At 46.9% G+C, this 12951-nt stretch overlaps 1 protein-coding gene across 1 annotated transcript in view; it reads right to left on the reverse strand.

Annotated features, from left to right (window-relative positions):
• The window catches only part of MRPL39 (mitochondrial ribosomal protein L39), a 62080-nt gene extending 54461 nt beyond the window's left edge, over nt 1-7619 (reverse strand). The window contains exons 1-2 of the mRNA XM_083171882.1: nt 7463-7619; nt 5963-6169 (exon numbers count right to left, since the gene is read on the reverse strand). Of these exons, the coding sequence (XP_083028008.1) occupies nt 5963-6169; nt 7463-7613 (358 nt within the window). The 5' untranslated portion in view covers nt 7614-7619. The remainder of the gene's footprint in view (nt 1-5962; nt 6170-7462) is intronic.
• Nucleotides 7620-12951: the final 5332 nt, after the last annotated feature.

Here is a 12951-nt window from a genome sequence, read left to right on the forward strand (position 1 = left end):
TAGTGGCAGCTTTCTGTATCTACCTGTACGTGACTTTAACCAGGCTAAACCAACAAAATGATTCCCCCGAGCATGGTCCAGATAGTCTAGCTGCAGACATAAAGACAATGTTAGTGTACAGGCTTCCACTTACATATGCTGGGACAGTATACACTGGGTGATCCTCGCATTCAAAAAGCATAGTAATGCCTAGGACTCAGAGCCAGTTCTGAGCTTCCATCAATAAGAGACAGAGCATATTTTGCTTGTTAACTTGCACAAGTTGAGTGTCCCTTGTCCGAAATGCTTGGGACCACGAGCATTTTGGATAAGGGATTTGTTCTGATTTTGGAATTTATTTATTTTTTCATACTTACCTAATCCCCTGGTGGAGCCCCGATGGTGCCTAGACGTCCACGGCAGCCTTCAGGATCCTCTTCAGCTGCATCTACAGTTCCAGGTGTGCATTTCGCGCTCATGCAATGCACCCCTGGGACCGGAGATGCAGCTGAAGAGGATCCCGGAGGCCGCCGTGGACATCGGGGGACAAAGGAAAGTATGAAAAAAAGGGGCTGTGTGTTTTCACGGTTTTCTGAATATTTTGGTTTGTGGAATACACGGATAAGGGAGACCCGACCTGTATATTGAAGTAGTATCAACTTTTATTTATAATTACTTATATAGCAGCCTTTAGCCTGCCTGATGCATGGACGTTGAACTTGCTGTTGTCTTGACAAAGACCCGTAGAGCAGGGGTCTTCAACCTTTACGACAGTGTGGGCCACATTAAAAAATTCAACGACGCCCGAGGGCCACTAATCTCTACTGTGGTATTTAGCACAGCCCTTCATAGATAGACATCACAGCCCCCATAAAGCACAGCCCTTTATAGATAGACAGCACAGCCCCCACATACATAGCTGGCACAGCTTCCCATGCACAGAAACCCCACCCCCAATATATAGTCAGCACAGGACTATTGCTATACAATTAAAAAATGCAGCTCCCTCATACATATTACTATATTGAAGAAATTTCATGCGCCGAAAGTGCGTGCTCCCAAAAAGGGGTGTGGCCTATTTATAACAGTGTGAACTAGCAGGAAAACCATTACCTGACATCTCACTTTTGCAACCTGCATGACCAGACATTGGTTACAGCAGAAATGGTTATTGTCCTTCCACGCTTAAGTTGGCTGGCAAAAGGCCGCACAGTGACATATAAACATGAAGGCCCACACAGTGACCTAGAACTCCTCACAAATCAAGCCCAAACAATGACAGGCTACTTAAATCAATATACACTGTTTATCCATAATGCCCATTACACATTATGCCACACACCGTAATGCCCATTGCACTATAATGCCCCCTATACTCCTGCTTATACATATGATGCCACCAGTAGTGTGGCTCACAAAATGCCACCAGTAGTGTGGCTCACAAAATGCCACCAGTAGTGTGGCTCACAAAATGCCACCAGTAGTGTCCCTCACAAAATGCCACCAGTAGTGTCCCTTACAAAATGCCACCAGTAGTGTCCCTCACAAAATGCCACCAGTAGTGTCCCTCACAAAATGCCACCAGTATTGCCCCCCCCCCCCCCCCATATAGTCAGCACCACATTGCACAGCCTACCTGCCCTCCCATAGTCAGCACCACACAGCCAGGTAGCCCCCCCTCATAGTCAGCACCGTATTGCGGCCCATCCACCCCCCCCCCCCATGTTCAGCACAACATTGCAGCCAGCTCACCCCCGCCCTCCTCCATAGTCAGCAAAGCATTGCAGCCAGCCCCATAGTCAGCACCGCGTTATCCAGCTTCACCCTTCCCTAAGAAACCTGCATGAATCTCTGTGTCCCTTGCAGAGGTCTCAGGAACCACAGCAGCTCCGTCAGAGGGCTGCTGCTGGCGGCGGCGGTTGTCACTCACTGAAAGGTGCAGGCAGAACGGGTGCACGGCATCAGGAAATACACAATGCGCATGTCCGCGCACAGTCCCATTCGCCCCAGCCATTGCACATCCACCTTCGCCGCATCCCACATGCAAAGGGACTAGTGCGGAAGTATTTTTTATTTATTTTTTTACAAGGCATTAACAGGCAGGCCACTCAAAACAACTCAGCGGAGCCACGGGTTGAAGACCCCTGCCCTAGAGGGTCGAAACTTTGACTTTTCTTTGCATGGAGTAAACAAGATTTATAACTGCAATCTGCCTGGTGAGTGCTCCTTGATACAGGAGACAGTTTCTGAGCGATTTGGGGATTATATAGCGAATACATAGGTGCGTACACACTGGGCACATTTTTTAAGGACATCGCTCATTTTGTCCCTTCCGAGCGATATCGTTTAAAATATCTCCCAGTGTGTATGCTACAAACAACGAAAGAGGTGCGCTCCTGCAGATCATTAGCGACCACCACCCCCCTCCCCTCCATCGTCTGTGCATGCAGCTCAATTTAAAATATCGACTAAGGATTGCATGCCCAGCGAGGAAACCCGGTGACGTCACTGAACGATAGGCACTAGAGAGGCCATTGATACAATTTTAACATCAGTATATGATCATAAGGATGTCCACAGGGCAACCTCAAAATGATAATCTAGCATGACTTTCACATCACCATCCATGGTCACTATACACAAGCTGTATGCTAGAATCATTAATCCAACCCTGAAGCAAGGGATGGCATCAGTGTGTTGACCATCGATGACTGCAAACTATGTAATTGATGACCACTGATGGTCATCCCTATACTTTTAGCGAATAGAACCATCAGGTGGTTCTGTGTCACGTTGGCAGGGAACCATATGGTTCTAATCAATCAGGTGCAGTCTTTCAGTTCTGCAGGCACTTGGAAATGATATAATCAGGTTCTCCCTGCTTTTAAAAGGGAATTGGGTGAACCATTACGATTTTAGTTTTTTTGGAGACCCCTTTTCCACTGAGCCGCAACCTATATAAAGAACTACAAGACTTATTTGCAGCATCAGATACCAACATATGGAGGTCAAAATCATTAGCATTCATTAGCATAATTATGATCTTTTATTTCAAAGGAGCATAAAGAACCCAAAGGTAAAATACCAATCACTCAGCTAGGAGCAATTTTCCCACTTCTCGTTGGCAGAGATTCAATTGTTTACTCAGTAAATAACACTAAGGTTCCCAAAATGGAGCAATTCAATTGTTCCATTTAGACATCCATTAGCCAGAGTGAAGACATTTCGTATCGCTTATGTGCGCATTGGTCATTGGTTTAAGCAACCCAACTGAGTTTACGCACCCTAGCCGGGACTTTAGATGGGATTAGCCAAAATTCACAACCAAATCTATTTGGGGCGCACATAAAGTAATGGAAGACTTATCAGAGCAACAATTGAATTGCTCAAATAAATGCCCATAAAAAAAAACATTTGAATCACCCCACGGTTAACAGACTGGTGGTGAGAGTCAGGCCCACTGAACTAAGGAGTGTATACTGATATACAGGACATCAGGGCTGTAGGCAACTTCTAGAACAGGGATGTTGAACCTTCAGCACTCCAGCTGTTGTTGAAATACACATCCCAGCATGCCCTGCAACAGTTGTAGCATGGCCAAATAGCAAAACTGAAGCAGGGCATGATGGGATGTATAGTACAACAGCAGCTGGAGGGCCAAAGGTTCCCATTACTGTTTTAGAAGATAATAAATGGAATCTTATTGGTTGCTTTGAGCAAAATCCCATCGCCAATAGAACTCCCATTTTAGTAAATATACCAGTACTTGTGTAATATCAGGGCACTTGATTTTGTGATTGTATGCCTTAACTTAAGACATACAATCAGATGAGATGCGACTTTTTGCGATAAAATCGCATCAATCGCATTGCATGCAACCAAATCGCATGCGATGGACGCGATTTTCCATAGGAATCAATGTCAAATGGTCCCTGAGACCATTAGGGTCAATGTGAAATGCCCCCAAGGCCCCCCCATTGTTTGTATGCCCCCTCATTGTTAACGCCACCCCACCATCAACGCCAACCCGAAGCGTGGCGAGCGCAGCGAGCCCGCGAGAGGCGGCGGTATGCGCCCTCCGACCTTTTTTATACCCCCACTATCCACGTTGGCGTGGAGTTGATTTTATATAGTGTGGCGAGCACAGCGAGCCCGAAGCGTGGCGAGCCCCGCGAGTGGACGCCTAATACCTGTGAAGTAATGCGTGTCCCCTAGTGGGGCTCGCTGCGCTCATCACGCTTTGGGCTCGGTGGCTCGAGGGGGCATTTCACATTGACCCTAATGGTCTCAGGGAACATTTGGGAACATTTAACATTGATTCCTATGGAAAAATCGCATAGCATGCGATTTGGTTGCATGCAATGCGATTGACGCGATTTTTCCGACCTGATTAAAAAAATCGGGCGCCCAGATAATACACAAGTACCAATTTACCCGTAGTAAGGGTGCACAACTGTACATATATTACGGCTTGTTATAACACTAAACACTCCAGTGCCTAAAGCAGGGATGGAAACTTTTGCCCCTCCAGCTGTAGCTGAAATACAAATCCCATCATGCCCTGCTACAGTTTTGCTATTTGGCCATGCTAAAACTGTAGCAGGGCATGCTGGGATGTGTAAATAAACAACAGCTGCAGAGCCTAAGGTTCCCCCTGCCTGGCCTAAAGAAATTACATAGGGTCTTGTTTCTGTATTAGAAGTTTAAACTATAAGGAAATTAAATCCCATTTCAGGACGTCAACCTTCATTTAGGAATTTAGTTTATTAATAGGGTGGCAATATACAAATTTTCATTTTTGTAACAATTTGAACAATTTATTGTTTAGGTTCCCAAATTGTGTGTCGCAGCACCCTGAGGTGCCTCAGTACACTTGCAGGGGTGCCTTGTATTTGTGGACCAGACCAATTCATATTATTTATGGTCAATGCAATAGGTAACACCAGTGCCTGTGGCTGCCAATCATAAAATATTTAGACCAACAAAAGAAAATCTGGTCCATCACCACATAAGTGAACCCAAGGATGACAAATTAAATAAATGTAATATTTTTTTTAGAAATTTCTCAACAAGAAGCTTTTAGCACAGGGGGGAAAAAATACTGATACACTAGGGTGCCATGATTCAAAATAGTTTGGGAGTCACTGGATTAGGGTATTGCATGGCTAAAAGACTATATCAAATTTAATGAAAAATACAGTAATTTAACACATATACGGGGGAAATATTGGCAAATGTATATGATGCCATTATTTCACCCAGAGGTACAATCAAGAACCATTAGGAATTGTAGAGTTCACTCTAGCACTTCCAAAACCCAAGCTGTCCCTCTTCTCTGCCTGGGGTGTAGCTCACTGCTGTGGTGCATAGGTCTGGTCTGAATATCAGTGCTGAAATACAGACCACACTGTGCTGAAACCAACTCAGAAGAGAGCTACACCCCAGGCAGGGAAGAGGAACTGCACAGGTTTCGGAAGATGCAGGGTGCTAGAATGAACACCAGAATTGGTTAATGTAGCAATGTATTGATCCATTTGCTTTATCAAACTACACAATGTGGTCGATTCAATCTAATGAGAGTTGAATAGCGCCAGAAAGAAGCTCCTAGACCTATTCAAATCAGTGCTCTCCTATGCTCAACAGAAGGATTGGAGCGCAAGCAGAACTATGACAAAACGAGGTCCGTGATGCTGTTTTGTGCGCAAACAAACGCAGCAAAACCAAGTCTGAGAATGCGGGTTCTCGCGACTAAATACCCTGTGCAAGAACCGGCATTGTCTGACATAGCAGCGTGTTTAATTGAATAGGTCCGGGAGCTCCTTCCCAGTGCTAGTCAGCTCATGTTGAATCATATCGACCCCAGTGATCCAGTCTTGCCAACAATTGAATAGCAGGTGTGAACATCATTACAGTAGCAAGAAGACCAATTCAAAGCGCTTTAGCCTAACAGACCCACTGAAAAGCTTTAGAACCTGTTACTCACGCATGGCACAGTTGAATGGCGTAGAAAACCCTTTGTTCATCACAAACACGGTCTCTGGATTGCTCTTCCCAACGTACTTCACCTCAATCTTCTCAGTGCGTGGATAAAGAGATAACTGTCTCTCCTTCTCTTTCTCAAACAGCTCCGAGCGCCTTTGGGCAATTTCAGCATTGGAGAGTTTAGCAGCTGTGGCCAGAGAGTACAGACCTAGGGAATGACCAAAGAGGCACTCAGTTACCACAAGCACAATGATGTCATTGGAACATATACTTGTTACTATCGTTACCTGTTATTTCTATGGCACACAGAGAATATAAACAAAATCACAACACGCCGATTTATTAAATACCATAGAAGAGAGGCCAGACACTGCTTTGCCATGGGACTACTAAGGGCTATTTCACACGCTCCGGCTCCTGTCGGGCGGCGAAATCCCGCACGGCCAAAAGCCGTGCACAGTAGTGGTTAATTTACACTATAGTGTTTAGAATGGTGGGGATGGCCACAGCCCGGTCGCCCGGTTGTAGCCGGATCCCACCACTGAAAGGGACGGCTGCCGGGCTGTGGCCATCCCCACTATTCTAAACTACTGAGTGCGGCACGGCTTCCTGGTCGTGCGGGTTTTCGCCGCCCGGCCGGAGCCGTAGTGTGTGAAATAGCCCTAAGGGAAGCCAACTGCATCGCTAGCCTGTCCTTTAGTACATTTTGAAGAAGCAGTAATAACCCTTTCTTTCTGCATAGGGGGGGGTTGTCATAGGGGGGGTTGTCATTAGCTAATTAATGCATCCGCACCTATATCACACTTTTGCCTGTGGAAAATAAGTAGGAAAAGCAGCTGTCTCACACAATGGGAAGGTCAGAAGTGGGTTACATGGGTGAGCACCTAACATTGCAGCAAAAGGGTTCATCGATGGTTGATGTATCTGCCCATGTATCACACTGCTGTTAGTGATTGTGAATATAAGTAGGGAAAGCAGCAGAAAGCTCTGTATCACATAGAGCAGGGATGGGGAACCTTCGGCCCTCCAGCTGTTGTTGTACTGCACATACCAGCATGCCCTGAAACAGATGTAGAATGGCCACATAGCAAAACTGTAACAAGGAATGCTGGGACGTGTAGTTCCACAACAGCTGGAAAGACGAAGGTTCCCCATTCCTGACATAGAGCAGATATGAGGAACCTGTGGCCCTCCAGCTGTTGTTGAACTACACATCCCAGCATGCCCTGATACAGTTTTGCTATTTGGCCATAATAAACTGTTGCAGGGCATGCTGGGATGTGTAGTTCAACAACAGCTGGAGGGCCAAAGGTTCCCCATCCCTGACATAGAAGGAAAGGCAGAGGTGAGTGCACATACAGCAGCCAGGACGGGGTCAGACTGTCACTACAGCCACCAGGCACTGACACAGTCACAGGCAGTACACTGTACAGCGCCATGGTACAGGCAGCAGCTATATAATGACACCATAAAGCTGTTAGAAGGCTAAAACCCCACTCACTTCCCCGGCCGGCCCGCAGGGCGCAGCTCACTGCCATCCTGGGTCTACTCCACATCCCGGTACCGGTGCAGCGGCCAATGTGACATTCATACCCAACACATGCTGCCCTATGGGTGCGCGAACAAATCCTTCCCCAACACGCAGAAAACATGTTACAAAGGTTCCGGCCTATCCCTGTTGCCGCCGCCAGGGGGCACTCAGTGACTGGCAATGCAACCAGAGAGTATATGGTGTGGGAGATTTCTATATAATCAATCACATCAGTACCCCCTATTGTATATTTTCAGAGATCATATACTGAACCCTTTCACCCTCAGCAACATTCCTTATTTTTATGTGGTAAATATTACATAGTGTCCCCCCCCCCCCCCCCCCTTTTTTTTTCCACCCACAAACTGCAGTAGGAAAATATTGTAATATATTAGGCGTATATGCTGCACTTACAGGAGCACATAGATAAATTATTGCACAGCCCTGTAGGACTGGGAAGAGAAATTACATGCATGAAGGGACAAAATCATTCGATGGTCGCCGATTCGAAGAGCCCGGGGCTGGTTATAGCTGAGCGGGGGAACCACAAGCCATTTTTTTTAACATTTATTTATTTTTCCTATCTTTTACACAGAGAAGCTTCGCTCGGATCTGACTGATCCGTGCGATGCTGGCGGTCATCCATATTTGGCTGCCGGTAAATTTGTCAGCAAGCCAAATAGGCATGGCATCGGAAAATATGAATCCTGAGAATAAGGAGGCTTAGTAAATTAGGTCGTATTTTCGGACCTATCCAGATCATACGCGATCGTACAGGGAATGTTAAGTGTTGCAGTAATAAGAGGTATAGGTGACAAATGTCTGAGAGGTGGCAATTAAAGTGTTAAAAAGTGTTACATTAATAAATATGAAGACAGTTTAAGTACTGGGAAACGCCCAGCGTTTTCTTGGGGACGCCCTTAAAATGCTGGGCATTCCCCTGCTGCTGGCCCCTGCCAGCCCCCCGCCTTCCCCTACCTGTGCGAACACCTCGGAGAGTGTAATTTCCCTTTGCCGTTCGATGCCTGCCTGTGGTTGCTATGGGGCCCATTTATTATGGATCGCGGTTACAATGCGATCAGGGCGGAATGTTACCTCCCAGGATCACATTGTAAAATGTGATCCATCGGTGGGATGTATCATCCCTGAGGCGCAGGAACAGGGCTCCAAAAGGAGCCTGTCCCTGCATTCTGCTGAGTCGGAAGCTGAGCGGATCTACACATGCGCCATTAGCGCTGATCCCCTGCTGACCGCACTGCTGACCGTACTGCTGACCGCACTGCTGACCGCACTGCCCTGACAGCATTGCGATCCTTAGCCCATAGACTACCACCATCTCAGAATGGCAGTAGTCCAGGGGTGCAAATCGCTGCTGCCCGGTGTTGATACATCGGGCAGCTTCGCATCCCCCATAGAACATACTTGCCTTCCCTCCCCGAATGCCGGGAGACTCACAAAAATCAGGTCCCCCTCCCTACCCCTCGCAAATCACATCATTTCACGTCATTTTAGCCCTGGGGCTTTCAGTCATCAGCCTTGTCCTCGCCCCCCCCCCCCCCCAATCAGGAGATGCGGCTGTCCTCTCCGGGCTTCTCCTCGGAGAGGCAAATTCAAAAGTCGGCAAGTATGTCATAGAAACCTATGGGGGATGCGGCCAGCGACGAAGCAGGGGGATCGCACCAAGGATCGTAGATTCCTGCTGCGGTCCCTCCTACATACATAGGGTGATACTTAATATTTCCGCCTAATCCCTGAAACCGGGTGTTTTTAGGGATTTAGCCACAAACATTGATAAATGGGCCCCTTAGTGCCTTCATTGTGTTGGACGCTGCTTTTGTAATTGCCGTGCTTTATAAGACTGCACTTACCGTGGCCACCAACCTCCATGGGAGTGCATTGTCTGTGTAACCAGCAGGGGCTTATACGCGCATACTAACTGGTATTGTTCTGTATTTTCCATTCATTTCTATGGCCTCCAATCTTTTCTCTCACCCATTCTATTCAGCGAGGCTTCCACTTGTTGTAGAAAGGAATAAGCTATAGTAATGCAGTTTCTGTGGAGTTTCAGCATGTAGGTCCCCCACTGAAATGAGTAGGCTATAGGACTCATTGGAGCTGCACAGCACCATGGACACCTCCTCCCGCACTGGCCCTCTTCTCCACTCTACAAAGGGGCTTATTCAGTCCTGTTCGCACAGGTCTGTATTCGGCCCCATCCCCAATGGTACAGGGGCTAATCATACGCATAGTCACTCATGCTCATGGGATAACCCCGGAGCGAACGCCTCTGGTGAGTTTTTCACTGGCCGGGGACGTTCATAAAATGATTGGCAGCCAGAGGTCAGTTGGCCGCTGAGGTCCACCCAGCTTTTCAGTGGGCGCAATCTTAAAAACACTGTTCGTACCCCTGCGAACACAGGCATGCCCATTCCTGCTCAGGGAGGGTGGATGATGTCAGATGATATCTGCGAAAAGAGGAAAAATCATTCAATGTTGAGCGACCAATGAATGATTTTTCCTCTGTGTGGGTGCATCTGCTCGCAGCGTAGTGCGGAGATTCGCGCTGTGGGGTGGCCGTGCATTTGCGGGACGGTGTTTACCTTTTTTAAGCATATTCATTGAGTCTGCAATCACAACCGTCTCAGGCAGAATATTCCATAACTTTACTGCCCTTACTGTGAAGAATCCCTTCCTTCGCTGGGTGCAAATCTTCTCCTCCAACCTCAGTGGGTGACCACGTGTCCTATGTGCAGACCTCATGGTAACCAGATCACCTTATAGTTCTCTGTATTGACGCTTTATGTATTTATATACATATTAATCATATACCCTCTAATGCCCGGTACACACCAGGACGATGGTGCTCGTGAGCGGGTCGTCACAGGATCGTACGACCCGCTCACGAGCTGACGGCGCCACCGACCTGCCACGAAAATGCCCCTAATGTGATCGTCATCCGATCGCGACCCCCACCCACTACAATGGTCGTTTCTGAAATCCTACCTGCAGCAGGTAGGATCTCAGAAAAGACCGACCGACCCGCGGGGAAGCGCATCGGATCGGGATTGCATCAAAAGGGCTGCAAAATGGCCCAAAACATGTCCAATTTACATACAATCGGTCGAGATTGTATCTAAATTGGCTCGTTTTGGGCCATATTGTCCTGGTGTGTACCCCACATTAGTCGCCTCCAGGGCAGACTTAAGGTCTGTCGGGGCCCTGGACAACAAACATGTGACGACCCCTAGCAATAAAAGTGATATAATGGCGTTATAAAAATAAAGTATAATTTATCCTTTTATCTATTAATATATTACTTATGTTATAATATTTTCTTGGAATTCAATAATGAATCTTTGGTGCATTAATTCTAAGAAAATACAAATAATAAGTAATTAAAAAAAACGGGAAGAAAATGGGACTCAATACATTTGTTAAAATTAAAGGACATATTAATAAAAATGGCAGACTTAAGATTACTAAAGGTAGCTCAAAAATATTAGTAGTTAAATTTATACCTCTTTTACACTGCACAAATAACCCGGGTTCGACCTAGGTTGTTTCTGGGTTGACCCCGGTCTCTGGGTGGTGTGAAAGCGGCAAAAGAAAAAAACAGCAACCCGGCATTCTGACATGGGATAAAAGAATGATTTTACCCGGTCGGACCTGGGTTGCTGGGCAGTGTTACACCCCATTCTAACTGCCACAAAAAACTGTGATTTTACCGTGTCGTGTCTCAGTGTGAATGGGTGTGTGTGAAATTCCTGGGTGTAATGACCCGGGAAGTGCACATGGTATTTTTGCAGGGTATTCCTGGGACTTACATGGGTGTCCGCCAGTGTGAACACGCATGACCTGGGGTTTTCACACAGGATGTGAAAAAAGCAAGCTGATTGGTGAATAAGATCAGGTGACAAGTGACATCCATTTAATGTTGCAGAGAGGGGATGAGACATGGCGCACTGGAGGGATGAGGAGGTGCTGGAGCTGATGGCTGTGAGAGGGGGTGTGGTATAGGGTTCCGACAGTTGGGATCCCGACAGTCATTAGCCCGACGTCGGGATCCCAACTGCCCGGACTCAGACAGCATGTTGAGTGTAACAAAGCCCCTTGTGGGCACTATTCTATACTCCCTCTATGGGGGTCGTGGACCCCCACGAGGGAAAATAGCGGGTGGCCGTCGGGCACCTGCCTGTCGGCGTTTTGACAGTCGCGATCCCGATGTCGGGTAAATAATAGAGATGTGCGGCGGGCACTTTTTCGGGTTTTGGTTTTGGTTTTGGATCTGGATCTCCCTTCGTGTTTTGGATCTGGATTGGTTTTGGCAAAACCACCCTTGCGGGTTTTGGTTTTGGTTTTGGATCTGGATTTATTTGGAAAAATGCTAAAAATTGCTAAAATAATAGTTTTCAGGCCTGTTTTTGCCCCTAAAGTGTTATTAAGCTCAATAACATTAGTTTCCACTCATTTCTAGTAAATTTTGATCACCTCATAGCTTACAAAATCGTTTTCATTTACTGTAGTAGGGCCAAAAGGTTATCCTGAGGTAGCTGGATGTCTAGGCTAGGCGACAGCAGTGGGCATCACATACAGGTGGACCTTACACTTCCAACCTGGCACATGTTAGAAGCAGAGCAGCACTGCAGGGGCAGATAGGGTGGCAGTTGAAATTGTCCTTGTAGCTGCGCTCCTCTGTTAGAAGAACCTCCACACAAGTACCAAGAGCCCAATGTGGATTGATTTTGCAGTTTGGCATGTGCAGCCAAGGAACAGTGGGCGTTTGGTGCAGCATTGACTGTGTCTGCAAGTTAGTATCTGTTTGTATCAGTTTAATATCTAATAAGACCACTATCTGGCGTGAGGTCAAGTGGTTTCTGGATGCTGGGAACAGTTGCCTGCTTATCAAGCTTGAACAGACTGTATAGGCGTGCATTCCACCACTTCACCACTTGATGTGTGTTCCTCCCGAAGCCACGCGCTTGGTCTAGTACGCTGACCATCAGCAGCTGTTGGGCCTTCTTCTTCCCAACCAACCATCCATCAATCCATCCATCATATCCCAAAAGAGCCAAAAGACACCAAAAGACGAGGTAGAAAAAGATTGGCTGGGGCCCTCCCACCCAGCCCGACATCCGGGACATCCCATCCAATAAAAATATATGATAATTAGAGGAATGGCGAAGACCATGGATGTCTCTGCTCCAAAGAGCCAAAAGGCACCAAAAGACGAGGTAGGGCCCTACCACCCAGCCTGACATTTACATGTCCGATTGTACAAAACAGAAAGAAAAATGACCAAGCCATAGTACAGAAATGCAACAGAAAAATCTACCAAATGATCAGTCTCCCAGGAAAAGGATCTGCAATGGAACCTCTGCAGAGAGTACAACTTACTCCACGCCCAAAAAGCAAAAGGTGATGAAGTCTTCAGAAAAGTCTTCCGAAAAGAAAAGTGAGGA

This window comes from Crinia signifera, chromosome 2 (assembly GCF_055691185.1).
Source record: "Crinia signifera chromosome 2, ASM5569118v1, whole genome shotgun sequence".
Classification (NCBI taxonomy): domain Eukaryota; kingdom Metazoa; phylum Chordata; class Amphibia; order Anura; family Myobatrachidae; genus Crinia; species Crinia signifera.